Raw genomic sequence first — 20325 nt, forward strand, 5'->3', positions numbered from 1 at the left:
CAATGTAAGTGCAGAATGTTGAGTTTTGTACAATAGTACCTTGGCATAGGGTCTTGGATATTTCATTCACTTGGGTCCTATGAGCCTGGAACCTCCGACCCCCTGGAGTGGCCTAGCTCTATCAACCACACTATAAACAGCCACAATAAGGAGGGATTCCAGAGCCAACTAACTGCTGCCCAACTAGAAGTTTACGGCTTCCCTAAGCTGTCACTCAAGCATGGAGGACTTAGGTGATCCACACCCCAGTCATATAAATTTATTGATGTTAATACCCACGTTTATTGTTGACAGTTTTAGGGTCTAGGATAGTTAATGTGCAGTGATTAACTCTGAGAGAAACAATGAGAGTTACTTGCCCTGGGTCTCTCTCTCTCTCTCTCTCTCTCTCTCTCTCTCTCTCTCTCTCTCTCAGATGCTTTGCTTTTGTAATATATTATTACATATTAACACATGTATTTTTTGTATTTATCATTTTTATTCATGAATTCTCTGATTAACCTAGGATAGAGTCGTCCTGCTTTCCTTAAATATAGTTTGCCTACTTTCTGGCCTTAATAAACTGGGCTATTTTCCTTGCATTTTCAACCTTATGTATCGGCTATTGATGGAACATAGTGGTTGCCAGTTAACTCTGCTATCACAATAATCTTGCATAATTGTTCACTCTGGAGATGTCTCGGACAAGAGAAGGGTTAATATACTTTGATAGTTGTAATCCGCACATTTTCATCATTTTATTATTTTAACTCTTACTAATAGGGAAGATTATTAAGCAGTTATATTCAAATTCTCCTGAGACTCAGAATGTAACAGTTTCTTGACAAAGAAACCTTTGCTGGAATGTAAAAGGTACGGAATCGGGTGAAGGAATTCTAGGCCGAAAATAATAGAAAATGATGTAATAGGTGAAGATCTCTAGAGACAGATTTGGTAGTACGATAAGAGGCTCATGCTAACCAAAAAGGTAAGAAAGTTTTTAATGTTTACTTTTATAACATTTATATAGCTATTACTTATATTTGGTTTGTAATTTTCATTGCTGTAAATGATTCGGAGTGTGTTTGTGAACTGACTCGATGAGAATGCTGGTGAACTGGTGATCTGACTCATTGAGAATGTTGGTGAACTGGTGATCTGACTAAGTGCTTTTGTTGATAAACTGACTCGCAGAGCATGTTGAATGGATTCGGTGCGTTGGTTAACATAGCGTTGTGCTGTGCGTTGGTTGGTCGGTTGGATGCACTGGGTGTGATGGTGAACTGAATCGCTGAGCATGATGGTGAATTGACTAGTTGAGCATTATGGTGAACCGACTCACTGAATATGATGGTTAATTGACATGCTGAGTGAGATGGTGAACTGACTCGGTGAAGATGCCGGTGAATGGACTTGGGGAGCGTGCTGGTGAATGGACTTGGGGAGCGTGCCGGTGAATGGACTTGGGGAGCGTGCCGGTGAATGGACTTGGGGAGCGTGCCGGTGAATGGACTTGGGGAGTGTGCCGGTGAATGGACTTGGGGAGTGTGCCGGTGAATGGACTTGGGGAGCGTGCCGGTGAATGGACTTGGGGAGCGTGCCGGTGAATGGACTTGGGGAGCGTGCCGGTGAATGGACTTGGGGAGCGTGCCGGTGAATGGACTTGGGGAGCGTGCCGGTGAATGGACTTGGGGAGCGTGCCGGTGAATGGACTTGGGGAGCGTGCCGGTGAATGGACTTGGGGAGCGTGCCGGTGAATGGACTTGGGGAGCGTGCCGGTGAATGGACTTGGCGAGCATGCCAGTGCTGGCGAATGGACTTGGTGAGCGTGCCAGTGCTGGCGAATGGACTTAGCGAGTGTGCCAGAGAGCACTCTTGGTGAGCGTGCCAGTGAGAAAACAAAATTTATAGTACAATATATTTTTCTGGTGTGCAAGTGTTTGTGTATATAAACCCATCCTCATTTAATACTTATATATATATAAATGAATGAACTATGGGCACAAGTGTTAAATTGTGTGAAAATGGTGTGTTTGCCCGCCTCTTTGTGACCCCCCCCCCCCTCCCCTCCCCTCCCCCATGTGGGATTGTTATGCCAGTAGCACAGTGCTGGCACACACCACTGCCACTCACCGTTTGATGATTGGCTGGTGTAATTTCTAAAGACGTTGGCAAGATGTGTGATGATTCTTCTGGACAATCCCAATCTCACTCTTGTCCTCGGTTGTTTGATCTCTCTTACTCGAAATGGTACGTTTAGTTCAAGATTGTGTGAGAGTCTTTAAGACAATTGAATGGGAAGTTTTAGATAATATAAGATTGATTTATTTTTTTATTATAAGCTTATTAAGTGTTATTTACTTCGTAAATAATATGTTTTGGTGAATTGATATTGTATGAGGATTAAATGAAGGAGTGTAGTTGGAAGTATGGTTGCAGTGGACACTTGGGTGTAGTAGATAGATGTATTTATAACTTCTTTTGGAGAAGTGTGTAGCTTAGAGTATGACTACTGTGTGTGCCTGTGTGTGTGTATGCGTGCGTGTGGGTGTAATAATTGGGTATGTTGCTTATAGAATCGTGTAGCTGATGCAATGCTGATGCTCCAGGGTGCAAGTCAAGACACGGGTGATGAATCCAACACGACCCCTGGGACCAGCAGCGATTCTACCTTAACGTCGTCACATTCACAAGGTATGTAATTATTACGGAGTTGTCATTAGAAGAGTTTTGTTTAGGAATGTATGTAGGATTAAAGCCAAACACATATACCAATACCTTGATTATCAGGATGTTCCATAATTGGAATCTTAAAAGCAGATTATAAAAATATCCCCAAAATTGGATAAAGCACATGCTGGGTCAGCAGTGTTGCCACACATTGACCGTGTATGTATTTGACTTCCAATTTATGCTCTTAAAAAGGCAGAAAAAGTTGTTCGTTGCTTTCTCAGGAGGTGACTTGAGGGTAGGTTCTTTAGAAAATGTTGAGCAAGGCCAGGATAGCCGAGCTGCGTCAGATAGCCAAGCTGTGTCAGATAGCCAGATTTTGTAATTTTAGAATATGGTTAAAGCTGTAGCCAAACAAATGTTGAGTGTAAAGTAGTTATTACAGTACTAAAACTCAGTCGTTAAAATTTGAGTTTTAAGCAGTTTAGTTATGTATCCATGAGTTTAGGCTGCAGTTTTAACCATAGGTGTCAAATGGTTAATAGGATGTTTACATGTGTACTTTGAGTACGTCGTGACATGTTTCAGATAGTCAAACCCTTTCCATTATGTTTTGTAGTACGTCCTTGGGAAAGTGTAAGCAGGCATTGCTGCAGTCTGTCTTGAAAAATAAAACGTGCATAGATCATTTATAATATTTTTTGTTTTATTAGTAAAAATATAGTGCCTATTGAGACTTCCTATTTATATTGCTTAAATGTCATAATATTTGATATGGAACAAGTAAAATCATAACGGAAGAGTTCACCAATTGGGATCGTTTGCCGACAGGAGGACTGCCGAATGGGAGATTAAAAGGGATAGCCTATCTTATGTTTGTGTTCTCTTTCCATGTCTACATTACATGGTAGTCTTGGCTCACACTAAGATGTGGCTAGTGGGCTTCATTCACACTATATTCACCTGACAATCTTCTACACACTATAGGGCCACCTGGTGGTCTGCTACACACACTATAGGGCCACCTGGTGGTCTGCTACACACACACTATAGGGCCACCTGGTGGTCTGCTACACACACACTATAGGGCCACCTGGTGGTCTGCTACACACACACTATAGGGCCACCTGGTGGTCTGCTACACACACACTATAGGGCCACCTGGTGGTCTGCTACACACACACTATAGGGCCACCTGGTGGTCTGCTACACACACTATAGGGCCACCTGGTGGTCTGCTACACACACACTATAGGGCCACCTGGTGGTCTGCTACACACTATAGGGCCACCTGGTGGTCTGCTACACACACACACTATAGGGCCATCTGGTGGTCTGCTACACACACACTATAGGGCCACCTGGTGGTCTGCTACACACACACTATAGGGCCACCTGGTGGTCTGCTACACACACTATAGGGCCACCTGGTGGTCTGCTACACACACACTATAGGGCCACCTGGTGATCTGCTACACACACTATAGGGCCACCTGGTGGTCTGCTACACACACTATAGGGCCACCTGGTGGTCTGCTACACACACACTATAGGGCCACCTGGTGGTCTGCTACACACACACTATAGGGCCACCTGGTGGTCTGCTACACACACACTATAGGGCCACCTGGTGGTCTGCTACACACACACTATAGGGCCATCTGGTGGTCTGCTACACACACACTATAGGGCCACCTGGTGGTCTGCTACACACACACTATAGGGCCATCTGGTGGTCTGCTACACACACACTATAGGGCCACCTGGTGGTCTGCTACACACACTATAGGGCCACCTGGTGGTCTGCTACACACACACTATAGGGCCACGTGGTGGTCTGCTACACACACACTATAGGGCCATCTGGTGGTCTGCTACACACACACTATAGGGCCACCTGGTGGTCTGCTACACACACTATAGGGCCACCTGGTGGTCTGCTACACACACACTATAGGGCCACGTGGTGGTCTGCTACACACACAGTATAGGGCCACCTGGTGGTCTGCTACACACACACACTATAGGGCCACCTGGTGGTCTGCTACACACACACACTATAGGGCCATCTGGTGGTCTGCTACACACACACTATAGGGCCACCTGGTGGTCTGCTACACACACACTATAGGGCCACCTGGTGGTCTGCTACACACACTATAGGGCCACCTGGTGGTCTGCTACACACACACTATAGGGCCATCTAGTGGTCTGCTACACACACACTATAGGGCCACCTGGTGGTCTGCTACACACACTATAGGGCCACCTGGTGGTCTGCTACACACACACTATAGGGCCATCTGGTGGTCTGCTACACACACACTATAGGGCCACCTGGTGGTCTGCTACACACACACTATAGGGCCACCTGGTGGTCTGCTACACACACACACTATAGGGCCACCTGGTGGTCTGCTACACACACACTATAGGGCCATCTGGTGGTCTGCTACACACACACTATAGGGCCATCTGGTGGTCTGCTACACACACACTATAGGGCCACCTGGTGGTCTGCTACACACACACTATAGGGCCACCTGGTGGTCTGCTACACACACACTATAGGGCCACCTGGTGGTCTGCTACACACACACTATAGGGCCACCTGGTGGTCTGCTACACACACACTATAGGGCCATCTGGTGGTCTGCTACACACACACTATAGGGCCACCTGGTGATCTGCTACACACACTATAGGGCCACCTGGTGGTCTGCTACACACACACTATAGGGCCACCTGGTGGTCTGCTACACACACACTATAGGGCCACCTGGTGGTCTGCTACACACACTATAGGGCCACCTGGTGGTCTGCTACACACACACTATAGGGCCACCTGGTGATCTGCTACACACACTATAGGGCCACCTGGTGGTCTGCTACACACACACTATAGGGCCACCTGGTGGTCTGCTACACACACACTATAGGGCCACCTGGTGGTCTGCTACACACACTATAGGGCCACCTGGTGGTCTGCTACACACACACTATAGGGCCACCTGGTGGTCTGCTACACACACACACTATAGGGCCACCTGGTGGTCTGCTACACACACACTATAGGGCCACCTGGTGGTCTGCTACACACACACAGATATATGCATACACATCAGTGGTAGACAGTTCGAACAAGCTAAGTGAGAAGGTTGTGGAGGCCAAAATCATCCATAGTGTCATCTCCTTACATGACAAAAACTACTGGGAAGACGGAACACCTCGAGCGTAGCTCTCTTCCCGTAACTACACTTAGGTAATTACACATGCATGCATGCATGCATTTTTAAATGAGAGCAGAAATGAAGAACAAATAGTTAATTTTTTCTACCAGGTAATGGGGTTTGGGAAGCCTGTGAAGAAAAGCAAACAAACAAAATTATTATAGAAAGTGGGTAAGCATATCCCTAAAATTCCAGTAAACTGCATTAACAGAGATGGATTAAGATAAAAAATACTAGAGCTAAATGATAGAATTCAGCTTAACGTGCCAGAAATTGTCACTCTAAGAGACAAAATTTTAAGATAATATTTTAAAGGGGTCCTATTCCTGAGGGGCTACTCAATTTGAAGGTGTAACAGGAAAATGTTAAAGATGGAGGCATTGCCATGCTGCTACTTCAGGAATGATAGAATGCCTGAAGGTAAGAGAATTGATAATCGACATTAATGTGAAGTTGGCACAATATCACTGGAGATTTGTAATCAAGGGGATACACTAATAATCATAAATGCCTACAGTCCACCAGAAACCTACACATGGACAAAGGAAACGGATGACAAACGAGAAGACCTCATAATGATGATGAGAGAGGTTCTAGTAAGAGGGGCTAGAGATAAATCATGATCGTTGGTACTTGGTGATTTGAATTTGAAAAATATAGAGAGGGAGGCCTACGAAGAACAGAGAACTTGTGGACTGGCAGATTCATAAACCCCATCTTGGAGACATTGATGTATCAACATGTTAAGCAGGCCATGAGAATGTGGGTCAAGGATGTTCCTTCAGTGCTGGATTTGATATTCACCAGAAAAGAAGAGGAGAGTGTGACATTCAAACTTTTGCTCCTTGGGTAAGAGCAACCATGTCCTTTTGAAAATAAACAAAAATAAATGTGTTATAATCCAAATGAAAATGGAAAAATGAAACGGTTGAAAATTTTATTTCGAGAGAGAATACCAAGGGGAACTTAGAAAGTTCTTTAATGAATTTGATTGGAAATTTTGTTAGGCAAGGAAGTAAATGAGATTTATTCAAAGTTTTGTGAGATATATGATGAAGGCACAAAACAATTTACACCAAGACAGAGATGAGAACTAGGAAACAGGATTTGTTCAACAGAAATTGTGAGAGGGCTAGAGATCAAAAGAACAAAAATGGGTTCAATTTAGGAAGAGGTGTAATCCTCAAATGTACCAGCACTACAAACAACCAAGAGACAACAATATGGCACTGAAAAATGAGGCAGAAAGAAACTTTGAGAAAGGGATGACAGACAAGTGGAAAACAGAACCAAGCCTGTTCTATGAATTTATTAAAAGCAAATTGCAGGTAAAAAATAAAATTCAGAGGTTGAAAATAAGGAACAGATTCACAGAGAATGAAAAGGAAATGTTTGAACGGTAACAAACCAAGGTGTGTGTGTGTGCAAAATAACATTTTCAGACAACCTGACACAATATGAATTTCAGAGAATAACAGAGTATATAGAGGTATCTGGAGTTGATGTTGAAAAATTTCTCAAGGAGTTAAATAAGAACAAAGCAGTTGGCCCAGTTGGAGTTTAACTTTGGGTTCTGAGAGAAAGGGCATCTGATCTTGGCACTGCATTTTAATTGATTTTTCAGTTCTGTTTGTGTACAGGAGTCTTTGCAGATATATGGAAAAAGGCTAACAGTTCCAATCTATAAAAATGGTACTAGAGAAAGCCCTCTAAATCAGTGGTCGCCAACCTTTTGGAGCTCACGGATCACCCAATTCATAATTTTAAATCCCACAGACCACTAATATGAATCCTGCAGTCCACCAAGCAAGAAATGATAGTTATTAAAGTCAAACTATTTGCTGCCGTTAAATATAACCGTTAAAGAAAATACATGGTTAAATGCAGTACTGTACTAAAATAAAATTGGCTTCCGGACTACCAGTTGGCGACTGCTGCTCTAAATTATAGTCCTGTATCGTTGACAAGTATAGTAGTCAAAACATTGGGAAAAAATAATTAAAACCAAATAGAACACTTGGAGAGAAATGATATAATAACAGATAGTATGGTTTTTGATCAGGAAGATCCAGTGTAACAAATCTACTTAGTTTCTATGATAGAGCCACAGAGTTTTTACAGGAATAGAGATGGTTGGATTGACTGCATGTATCTGGACCTACATTAAAGGCTTTTGACAGAATCCCACATAAGAGGTTGTTCTGGAAACTGAAACATGCTAGAGGAGTGACAAGAGTTGTGACAAGGATGAAAAATTGTCTGACAAAAAGAGTCGTGCAAAGATATGACCACACAATCTTTAAATACTGTAATGTGAAAAAAATTTAAAAGTTTAAAGAATTCCGATAAAAAAAAAGCTCTGGGGGCAGTTCTGGATAAAACTCACAAGAGAACCACATAAGGAACATTGTGCAAGGAGCGTATGCTACACTTTCCAACCTTAGAATCACTTTTCAATACATGGATGGCAAAATATTAAGGAAATTATTCACAATCTTGTGTGACCAAAGTTGGAAGATGCAGCGGTTGTATGGTGCCCATATCTTAAGAAGCACATCACTAAACTAGACAAAGTGCAAAGATGCACAATCTAATGGCTCCCAGAATTGAAAAATTAAGAGCTGCAAAGAGAGGTTAGAGGTATTAAATGTACCAAAGCTAGAAGATAGAAGAAAAATAGGTGATTGGAACACTAATTGCAAAATTCTGTAGTACTGTAACAGAAATCAGTAAAATTGATAATGAAGAAATTTTTACAACTGGAATGTCGAGGACAAGAGCTTCAAACTACGGAAACAAAACTGCTGAAAAAATATCACCAAGTTCACTTTTGCAACAGTGGTAAATAGTTGCAACAAGTTTAATGAAAAGTTGGTCGAGGCCAAAACCGCCAAGCTTTAAAGTGTTCTACGACAGAGTACTGGGAAGAAGGGACACCACAAGCATAGCTCTCATCCTGTAATTATACACCAGCCAGCCTCCTAAAATGAAAGTACTGTATTTACAGTAAAGATGTGGTCGATCATTTGAATATGGAGGTGAGGAACAAATAGAAAGTAGACCTGTATTATTGAATTGGGACAAGCCAGAAAAGTTTTTAAATTTCTGTTGCTAAGGAAACCTGACTTAATTATCCTATGCCTAATACACACTGAGACCTAATATAGTACATAAATGAACTATACTTGACCTAGGAATAATTAAGTCAGGTTTTCAGCTGTATTTTCTGGGGGGGAGGGGGGAGCCCCGTTGGCTCCTCGGAGCTATCCAGGTTGAATGGATGTGTATAACTTTCTGGCATCAGTCTGTAACAGTAGGATGGAGTTCTTGCCTACCACGGACCATGAGCCAGAACCTGGCCCCCTCAAGAGAGGCACAAGGAGCAATGGCCTATAGAAACCCCCGTGTTGTTGGGAGCATTCTATGTCTGCCATTGACTGGATCTGGCACCCAGAAAGGTAGGCGCCCCAAAACAAACCCCTATTCTGGTGAAACTATTGCTACCAAAAGCCGAACAAGTAGACATAACTCCCCAAACGAAAATTAGCAAACGAGCATGACGTCGTCATGTCGCTGCGCCGCTGTCTGCACAACCCCCCCTCCCCATATGCCGGTGATCCACCCTGCAGTTCTCAGGCTGATGTGCTACTGGCATGGTCTTGTGCCTCTGGCTTCAGCAGTTTCTCAGTTTCTGTGCCTTGGGCGTGAACTGTCTCTACTGGTGGTGTGCGAGACAGGAGTAATATTTTTCGATACTCGGGCTGCATGCACCTAGGGCCACCTTCCCTAGGTGCCCTGTAAGTACTACCCTTAGGGCTTGGGGCTGCCTTCCACAAGTCACCTCAGGATCTACCCCTACTGTGTCTTCTCCTGCTTGGTACTTGGCCGCCCTTGGAGTCAACTGGGGTCTTTGTTGCCCATGTTTGCCCTCTGGGTAGAGGGTAGTTTTCATCACTGGTATGGGCGCGGGTACTGCACAGCTAGTTTTCACCTCTTACAGCGGCTGGCTCTGTTCCACCTGGGTACATTGTCCTCTTGCGGGGTTTTGCTTTTGTTTTTCTGTCTGGTGAGGGGGTCTGCCTTGGTAGTTGCCCCTTCTGTGTTGGGGTGTATATATCTATCATTATATCTATTCTCAGTTTTTGTGTGGTTGGTGGTACCCCTTGCTAGGCCCCCGTGAGTGGACACGTCCCAGGGGTTCAGCTATTAGCAGATAGTTTGGTAGTCTTGGGCGCCGGTTTGCAGTACCCTGCCTGGGCTTCCCTTAGTGTGTTAATAAAGCTAAGGGGCCCTTTGAAACCCTACGGGGGCTCCCTGGTCCGATGGATGTGATCCTTGAGTCCCCTCTCACTTCATGCGATTCTGAAGGTTGCTTTGTCCCTTTGTCTCTGGGGGACAATCACTGGTTGTGCCTCCACCATTCTGCCTGTTAGGTCAGTGATTCTTTTGACCCGGAGTTGTGCGACATTTGTTGCATGTACGTGCTCCAGTTCACCCAAGCTACTGATCATGATATGAGGGTGCAGGCGGCAGCTGCGTTGCATGCTAGGTTTAGATTGCTAAAACGCGCCACGTTAGTTGCTTCCTCGGATGCCCCGAGACTGCCCTGTTTTGGTTTTAGGGACCCGGACTTGGGGTTGGGAGTCGCTTCAGCTCTGGTTTTGTCCTCCCCCCCCCCTTGTCCTTCCCCCTTCTGTTGTCCATCCGGTTCCTTTCCCCTTTGCTTTTGGCTCTGAAGCATCTGAGGGTTTCAGAGTCAGGGCAGGGTTTAGATGGTGTTGAGACTGGCAGTCTTGGGGGAGTCCCCTTCCTGGGTGGCGGTGGAGGCATTTGAGCCTGGTCCTCTGCCAGAGCTTCTGGGTCTGACCAGTGGTCCCCCTTCGTTCCTGCCTTTTCTTTAGGGGCAGGTGGGTGTGGAGGACGGCTTGGCCGTGGATCCTCGCGGTGAGGTTCCTGTGGCGGGGAAGGGGTTGACCTCCCCCCCCCCCCACCACCCTGTCCCATTGACAGGGTGGTGGGGATGAGACTCGCTCTGTTTGCTCATGCCAGGTCCCACGATTCATGGGCCTTCAGGGTTGTTTCGTGTGGCCTGTGGTGGCGTTGGGTGGCTCTTCCTCCTTCGGGGTGGGGGAGGGGGTTCGGGGGCAGGCATCTTCTGCACTCTGTCAACTCGTCTTGGACTGGGTTCGCTTGGGCGTAGTCAAAACATTCTTGTTTCTCAGGTGGATCTCTCACCTGTTTTTGGTCCCTAAACGGGACTGTGTGGACCTCCGGTTCATTCTGGACTTGTCTCGTCTGAACCTGTGGGTTTATTGCCCCTCCTTTCGGATGACTACTCTGTCCCAGGTCTGTCTTCTGTTGGAGCCAGGCACTTGGATGGTGTCCCTGGACCTCCAGGACGTGTATTGGCACATCCCAGTTCATCAGAGCAGAGGTGTCATAGGCACAATCAGAGAACACTGTATAAACATCAGAGGTCCGCGGTTGTTCAACGTCCTCCCAGCTAGCATAAGAAATATTGCCAGAACAACTGTGGACATCTTCAAGAGGAAACTAGATTTATTCCTCCAAGGAGTGCCGGACCAACCGGGCTGTGGTGGGTATGTGGGCCTGCAGGCCGCTCCAAGCAACAGCCTAGTGGACCAAACTCTCACAAGTCAAGCCTGGCCTCGGGCCAGGCTTGGGGAGTAGAAGAACTCCCAGAACCCCATCAACCAGGTGTCAACCAGGTATCCGTGGTTCAGGGACTGGCTCGGTTTTGTAGTGGGATGTCAAGGTTTCCGCTTTTCTTGCCTTCCATTCGGCTTGAATCTGGCGCCTTGCGTTTTCACTTCCCTTACTCGGGTCGTGGTGGCCCGCCTGCATCTGTTAGGTGTTCGGGTTCTGGTCTACCTCGACGACTAGCTGGTTTGGGCTCCCAGCCTATCGTCATGTCTGCTCGCCAGGGATTTGGTTCTTTCCCAGCTCGCCGGGTTCGGGTTCTTGGTGAACTGGCGTAAGTCCCATCTGGTTCTCTCAGGTTCGGCTGGGTCTTATGTGGGACACTCGGGCTGCTTCCTTGACTCTTCCTTTGGCAGCTCTGCTTCATCTACGTTCCCGCCTTCGTCTGTTTTTGAGGGGCTCCTGGGTAACGCGCCGGTTGCTCGAGGGTTTGTGCGGGAGCCTGAACTTTGTCATGATAGTCTACCCTCCGGATTGGGCGTGGCTTCGTCGGCTGTTCTGGTTTCTTCGGGGACGTCCCTTCCGCGACCACTGGGTTTGGCCTCCAGGGGACCCTGCGTCATTGGCTTCCTCTTTGGGTTTTTGGGGTTTAGTGCCTTGATGCCTACCCGAGCTATCGCTCGATGAGTTCATGGACACATCGTTTCTTGGCCGGGGCTTTGTGACAAGTGGTCACCAGACCGGCCAGGGACGGTGGGCTCCGTCCCTCGGTCGGGCTCACAGCACGTTGCAGGAGTTCTTGGCTGTGTTGATGTCGCTCCGGAGAATTCGGGTCTCGTGAATTGGCGGTCCGGCTCCATTCGGACTGGTCCCCTGTGGTTCATTGCCTGAACTGCGGGGGTTCGATGCAGTCCTTGGCTCTTTGGGGCTTGTCACTTCGGGTGACTTGTCTGCTGAGTTCTCGGGGTTTGGCTCTCCTGGCGGTTCACGTTCGGGGGGGGGGGGGTCCAATGTCCTGGCGGACGGCCTGTCCCGGTTCATTTCCCTGTCTATGGAATGGACGATCGATGCCGGCTCGTTCCGTTGGCTCTGCCGAACGTAATGGCCTCCGTAAGTGAATCTCTTTGCGTCGGCGTGGTCGAGGTGTCTCCCTGCATACATGGCGCCCTTCCCTTGCTGTGAGGCCATTGGAGTCGATGTCTTCAGGCAGGACTGGGCAAGGTAGGGTTACCTTTAATCCTCCGATTCAGCTTTTGCTCCAAGTCCTGGCTCGCTTGAAGACTTACCAGGGGAAAGTAGTCCTCTTGGCCTCTTAGTGCCCGGCCCAGCCTTGGTTTCAGACACTGTTTGCTCGGTGTCTGAACCCAAGGGTCTTCCCGGGCTATTCCTCTTTCAGGGGATCAGTCCTGTCCCTTACAAAGCTGGTTTGCTCTTCTCCTCGAGTCTTTGCGTCTGGTCTTTCTGACTTGAATCTATCGCCATTTGTATGGGGCGCAGGTAGCTTTATTGTTGATTTCCCATCTGCGTGCTTCATCTCGATGGCAGTCTTTTCAGTTTTTCCTGTCACTGCGTAGGTGTACTTCAGTCTCTGATAGGGTTGTTTTGTCCTTCCTGTCATGGTTGTTTTAGGATAGTCATCTTATGCCGAATACTGTCGCCTCCTATTGTGTGGCGCTAGCGGAGCTACTCCAACTTGTGTTCGGTATTGATGTTACATCTGCTCTGTTCAGCAAGTTGTCTTGTGCGTAGTTTCACCTCTGACCTGCTCATGCGTCGCCTGAGCCGGCCTGGTCCTTGGATTGGGCGCTTTCTTTCCTCTCTCCTCCTCAGTTTGTGGTGGCCACTTCGGTTTAGGATTGTTTTTCCGATGCTCTTTTCCTGTTGGCATTGGCCTCTGGGGGTCGGGTCAGGGAGCTTCATGCTCTCCTCCAGCACAGGGGTTTCTGTTCTTTTGGTCCTGGTGATAGATTTATTCGGTTGCAGCCGTTTCCTTCTTTTCTGGTGAAGAATGAGACTGTTACTTTCCGGAGGGGTCCTTGTGTTGTTGATGCTGGGTTGGTCAGGCCGGGGTGCATCATGTCTTGTGTCCAGTTGCGGCTTTCCACCATTATTTGCGCGCCATGGCTTCGGTGGCCGGGGATACGCTGTGGGTTGATACAATTTCCCTTCCTTCCCTGTTCCTGGGCTTGGGTCTCCCCGGTCGTCCGCAGGATCATTAAAGCTACCCAGCCTGCGGTCTATCCTCGTGCCTACGATGTGCGTAAGTTTGCTGCTTTGGCCGCCGTTTTTGGCAACATGTCTTGGATTGACATTCGGCCATGGGGTTTTTGGAGGTCGAACAGAGTCCTGGCCGCTCGCTACCTTGTCAATGTCTCTGGACCTACATTGGATCAGCGGTTGCAGCCAGTTGTCTCGGCTTCAAGTTGAGGAGTGAGACCACCCGGGTAAATCCCTGTTTTTCCTTGTCTTTAGGTAGTTAGCTCCAGGGAGCCGACGGGGCTCCCCCCAGAAAATCAGCGTCAAATGTAATGAAACTCCATTTTCTGGGTGAGTCCCAGAGGCTCCCCGGCATCCAACCATCTCTCCAGTCGGCAGTGTTTTTGCATATTTTGACATCCAGCCTAAGAACTGCAAGGTGGATCGCCGGCATTGGGGTCTGGGGCTCCCCCTTCCCCCTCCCGGGGAGGGGGAGGGGGTTGAGCAGACAGCGGCGCAGCAACATGATGACGTCATGCTCATTTGCTAATTTTCGTTTGGGGAGTTCTGTCCACTAGTTCAGTTTTCGGTAGCAATAATTTCACCAGAATTGGGGTTTGTTTTGGGGCACCTACCTTTCTGGGTGCCAGACCCGGTCGATGGCGGACATAGAATGCTTCCAACCACACAAGGGTTTCTATAGGCTCCTCGTGCCTCTGACCACGAGGAGCCAGGGGGCCAGGTTCTGGCTCATGTTCCCTGGTAGGCAAGAATTCCATTCACATTGACTGATGCCAGAAAGTTATATATATCCATTCACCCTGGATAGCTCCAGGGAGCGTCCAGGACTCGCCCAGAAAATGGCGTATCATTACATTCATTGCTGGTTTTTTCTCGACTATATAAAGTGAATAGTGCCAAATTTTAATTTTTATTTGTCCGTCATGTCGATATTTAGACAATCGTCCCACATAGTTGTAAAAGTGCTATCTTATCTGAAGGATGGGTTTGCTACACACACTATAGGGCCACCTGGTGGTCTGCTACACACACACTGTAGGGCCACCTGGTGGTCTGCTACACACACACTATAGGGCCACCTGGTGGTCTGCTACACACACACTATAGGGCCACCTGGTGGTCTGCTACACACACTATAGGGCCACCTGGTGGTCTGCTACACACACACTGTAGGGCCACCTGGTGGTCTGCTACACACACTATAGGGCCACCTGGTGGTCTGCTACACACACACTATAGGGCCACCTGGTGGTCTGCTACACACACACTGTAGGGCCACCTGGTGGTCTGCTACACACACACTATAGGGCCACCTGGTGGTCTGCTACACACACACTGTAGGGCCACCTGGTGGTCTGCTACACACACACTATAGGGCCACCTGGTGGTCTGCTACACACACACACTATAGGGCCACCTGGTGGTCTGCTACACACACACACTATAGGGCCACCTGGTGGTCTGCTACACACACACTATAGGGCCACCTGGTGGTCTGCTACACACACACTATAGGGCCACCTGGTGGTCTGCTACACACACACTATAGGGCCACCTGGTGGTCTGCTACACACACACTATAGGGCCACCTGGTGGTCTGCTACACACACACTATAGGGCCACCTGGTGGTCTGCTACACACACACACTATAGGGCCACCTGGTGGTCTGCTACACACACACTATAGGGCCACCTGGTGGTCTGCTACACACACACTGTAGGGCCATCTGGTGGTCTGCTACACACACACTATAGGGCCACCTGGTGGTCTGCTACACACACACTATAGGGCCACCTGGTGGTCTGCTACACACACACACTATAGGGCCACCTGGTGGTCTGCTACACACACACGCTATAGGGCCACCTGGTGGTCTGCTACACACACACTATAGGGCCACCTGTTTGGTCTGCTACACACACTATAGGGCCACCTGGTGGTCTGCTACACACACTATAGGGCCACCTGGTGGTCTGCTACACACACTATAGGGCCACCTGGTGGTCTGCTGCACACACTATAGGGCCACCTGGTGGTCTGCTACACACACTATAGGGCCACCTGGTGGTCTGCTACACACACACACTATAGGGCCACCTGGTGGTCTGCTACACACACACTATAGGGCCACCTGGTGGTCTGCTACACACACTATAGGGCCACCTGGTGGTCTGCTACACACACACTATAGGGCCACCTGGTGGTCTGCTACACACACACTATAGGGCCACCTGGTGGTCTGCTACACACACACTATAGGGCCACCTGGTGGTCTGCTACACACACTATAGGGCCACCTGGTGGTCTGCTACACACACACTATAGGGCCACCTGGTGGTCTGCTACACACACACTATAGGGCCACCTGGTGGTCTGCTACACACACACTATAGGGCCACCTGGTGGTCTGCTACACACACACTATAGGGCCACCTGGTGGTCTGCTACACACACACTATAGGGCCACCTGGTGGTCTGCTACACACACACTATAGGGCCACCTGGTGGTCTGCTACACACACACTATAGGGCCACCTGGTGGTCTGCTACACACACACTATAGTGCCACCTGGTGGTCTGCTACACACACACACTATAGGGCCACCTGGTGGTCTGCTACACACACACACTATAGGGCCACCTGGTGGTCTGCTACACACACACACTATAGGGCCACCTGGTGGTCTGCTACACACACACTATAGGGCCACCTGGTGGTCTGCTACACACACACTATAGAGCCACCTGGTGGTCTGCTACTCACACACTATAGGGCCACCTGGTGGTCTGCTACACACACACTATAGGGCCACCTGGTGGTCTGCTACACACACTATAGGACCACCTGGTGGTCTGCTACACACACACACTATAGGGCCACCTGGTGGTCTGCTACACACACACTATAGGGCCACCTGGTGGTCTGCTACACACACACTATAGGGCCACCTGGTGGTCTGCTACACACACTATAGGGCCACCTGGTGGTCTGCTACACACACACTATAGGGCCATCTGGTGGTCTGCTACACACACTATAGGGCTACCTCGTGATGGCCCTATAGTGTGGCCAGCCAGTCATCCGCTACACACACTATAGGGCCACCTATTACCTATGTGTGTGTACCTGTGAATGTTAGCCTGTGCATATGTTTATCATATATATACACTCATTTATCTGTATGTCCATCGTGGTGTCTGCATGTATCTTATGACTGTAGATACATATGTCCTAGGGACGTAAGTATTTTGTTGAGGCCCTTGGCTTTCGTGTCCTTGTTGTGTTTCCTTTTATGGACTTTCTTGATTGTATATTTTTGCTGAAACTGAACTGGAATATTAGGGTTTCTAAGAGCACCAGGAGGCATTGCCCAAGAACTACATCATGTTTTCTGTATACACTAATATGCAAATGGTTCACAGTTTTTCACATACTTTTCTTGTGAATGAAGGTGGTAATCACTGCATGTAAATATAGTCGCCTGCATAAAACTTGAGCAGGTTCTTTGTGAGCTTACTTTTCGCAGTGAAGGAAAGTTTCTAGTATAAACATGCATCACAGGAATGCAGGTTCAGTCCCATAGTATTGCCTCAATATTTTCTTATAGATATATTGCATTCTTGTACTTTCATTATGCAAGTGATAGATATTATGGCATATATGTCACTTTGTTTTATTTGTACTTACTTTTATTGTGATGCATATTTCTTCAATTTATTTACTATTCAGAATTACAGTATGTGGCTGAACTGATTTGATATTAGTTTCTGTTTTCAATAGCTAAGGCAAACCTAGTGTGTTATTAGTCCATGTGTGAAGGCTGCATTATATGACGGTCGTGTGTCTCAGTCTTCACACATCTATCACAATGGGATTTATTGAACCCCTGGTATGACTGCCTATCTTACTAATATATATTTAGTTTTTGTTATATATGAAAACATTTTCTGTACTTGGTGTTAAACAAGAACTGTTATCACTACTGTAAGGAAATGGCAGTAAGGATATTAAGGGGTGAATTGTCTTGGTACAGCTGATTAGATGTGTGTGACAGGGCTTTGTCTGGACAAATTTAATAGTGACACAGTGGTATGAATTAGATTAGTAAAACATAAAGGATTTTGATCTATAATGGTTACATTGTGGTGCTTCGTATGAACAAAAGGTATTCACTTAATGAACAGAATTGTCCTTATGAACATTTAGGCTTATGATGATATGTTTAATACTGCTTCACACCAAAATAAGCATTGTATTGGATTGAGGGATTTTTATTTTCAATGAATAATATTAAATACAAAGGCAAGTGTCAGTGCACCAGAATTATGATAATGATGTTATATATTGGCATCTCCAAATATATTACATTCATATCAATATATGCTTAAACCAATTTGGCAAATTAAACAAATTGCAAAAACAAAACGAACAAAATATATATTAATGCTTACAATCCCAAAATAATTTATTTAAACCTTCAAGGTATATAAATGAAATAGAATTGTAGAGCTGAATTTATTTATAGCAAAAATAAACTTTTTTGTCATTTGAGTCCTACCTGATTTTTCTTTTATTGGAAGTTGCCAACTTATGGTAGTCACGTCTCAGTCTAGTGGAACAGTTCGTTTAAGGCCCCATCAACAATTTTCCCTCATTTACGTTTGTGTTTGTGCAAATATAATATGCTTTTGCACATTATATTATGCTTAAAATGCTAAATGGTTTTTAAATTGATATTGCACTCTGATCCAATAACTGAACAGATTCCCTCCATCAAAAGTGTTCCATTATTTTCTAATTAAACTCATCACAACACTTGACTAGGACAGACTTCTTCTATTGCAATTATTTTGTGGTGAGTTTAGTTCTGTTCTAGCAGTTTACCCAACTACTTTTGATCGATCAGTTGATCGGAGTCCTCACTTCTAACATTGGTAATTGCACTGCACCATTGGGAATCAGACGGCAGTTTGATTCCAAATGGTGCAAGCGGTTGGGCACTGTTCCTTCACTCCATCCTCGTATCCCAGCTCCTATTCTTCATTTCCCTTCTATTTACTATATAGTCATACTGGCTTAGTACTTTCATTTCATAATTACCTAACCTTACCTAATCAAACTGTTATGACACCACTATATTTAGATATTTAAAATTCTTCATATATCAGTTTGTCAAATCATTTTAGCTAAATTTAGTTCTAGTTATACTGTATATGGATTTTGAAATGTGCAGTTCACTGCTGATTGTATGGAGGGATGTGTTCGCAGATACTTTGTATGATCAGCACACAGTATTTTGTTATGGGTCTTATGAGATGCGATATGTTACAGGATCAAGAGTTTTACTAAAAAGTAAACTAGATTAATACAGTATTATGCAACAAACTTGTGAATGCAGTACTTTTATTCAACTTTTTAAAATTTATTAACAATATAGAGATACTATACAATAATTTGTTAAAATTAAATTCCTTTTGTGTACGAGTGTAGTTGAAGTTATGACTAAACATTAGTCTGTTGGTAAAAGTAATCCGTAGCGCAGTGGGCAGTGCAGTTGATACAGGTTTGATTCCTGCAGGAGGACAGACACATTTGGACACGTTTCCTTTCACTTGATGCGTTTGTTCGCCTAGCAGTAAATAGGTAGCTGGGGGGCAACTGTTGTATTCACCTAGTTGTGTTTGCGGGGGTTGAGCTTTGCTCTTTAGGCCCGTCTCTCGACTGTCAATCAACTGTTTACTAACTACTTTTTTTTTCACACCACACACACACCCCCCAGGAAGCAGCCCGTGACAGCTGACTAACTCCCAGGTACCTATTTACTGCTAGGTAACAGGGGCATTCAGGGTGAAAGAAACTTTGCCCATTTGTTTCTGCCTGGTGCAGGAATCAAACCCGCACCACAGAATTAGGAGTCCTGCGCGCTGTCCGCCAGGCTACCAGGCCCCCCTGGTGGGTTGTGGGTTACATCCTGGGAAAGGTCGGTATTTGACTTTGACAATGGGAAACCAAACACATTTTCACAAAGTTGCAGCTTATCGTTATTAACGTCATTACCCCTTTTTTTTACCTTGTCATGGTGTGGGGAGGTATCAGCCTAGAGGGAAAATGAGCAGTACTGTACTGAGTATAGGGAAAAAAGGTTAAATGTTTAACAAAAAGTCGTTCGTCTATTTGCCGTGCTGTATCTTTCACACTACTTGGCATAACAGAGAACCAGCACCACTACACTAGGTGATCCATCCACAGAGGCATTACACCACATCATAACTAAGGGGTACAAAGCTACTCAGGAATTACCAGTCAAACTTGTGCCACCTGGCCTTGTTACCTACTACATCTTTCGTGTCGTTCATGGGTACACTTACCATCTTCCCCCATTGACTCAAATTTCCTCTCCTCCAATCCTTAAATTTGCTCTAAACACTCTTGCCTCATTAGTTTGTCATCTGTTTATTCATCATTACAAAACTTTTGTGTGTAGTACTAATCAATCTTGCGATTTATCAACTTTTTACATTCCAAATATTTTTTACATTTTCATTCTGTACACTTTTGGTCATGGG

General features: G+C 46.3%; 1 protein-coding gene across 1 annotated transcript in view; it reads left to right on the forward strand.

Annotated features, from left to right (window-relative positions):
- LOC123758025 (uncharacterized) overlaps positions 1 to 20325 on the forward strand; it is a 131394-nt gene that overhangs the window by 36484 nt on the left and 74585 nt on the right. The window contains exon 8 of the mRNA XM_069338514.1: positions 2556 to 2673. Coding sequence (XP_069194615.1) covers positions 2556 to 2673 — 118 coding nt within the window. The remainder of the gene's footprint in view (positions 1 to 2555; positions 2674 to 20325) is intronic.

This window comes from Procambarus clarkii, chromosome 40 (genome assembly GCF_040958095.1).
Source record: "Procambarus clarkii isolate CNS0578487 chromosome 40, FALCON_Pclarkii_2.0, whole genome shotgun sequence".
In the NCBI taxonomy this organism is placed as follows: domain Eukaryota; kingdom Metazoa; phylum Arthropoda; class Malacostraca; order Decapoda; family Cambaridae; genus Procambarus; species Procambarus clarkii.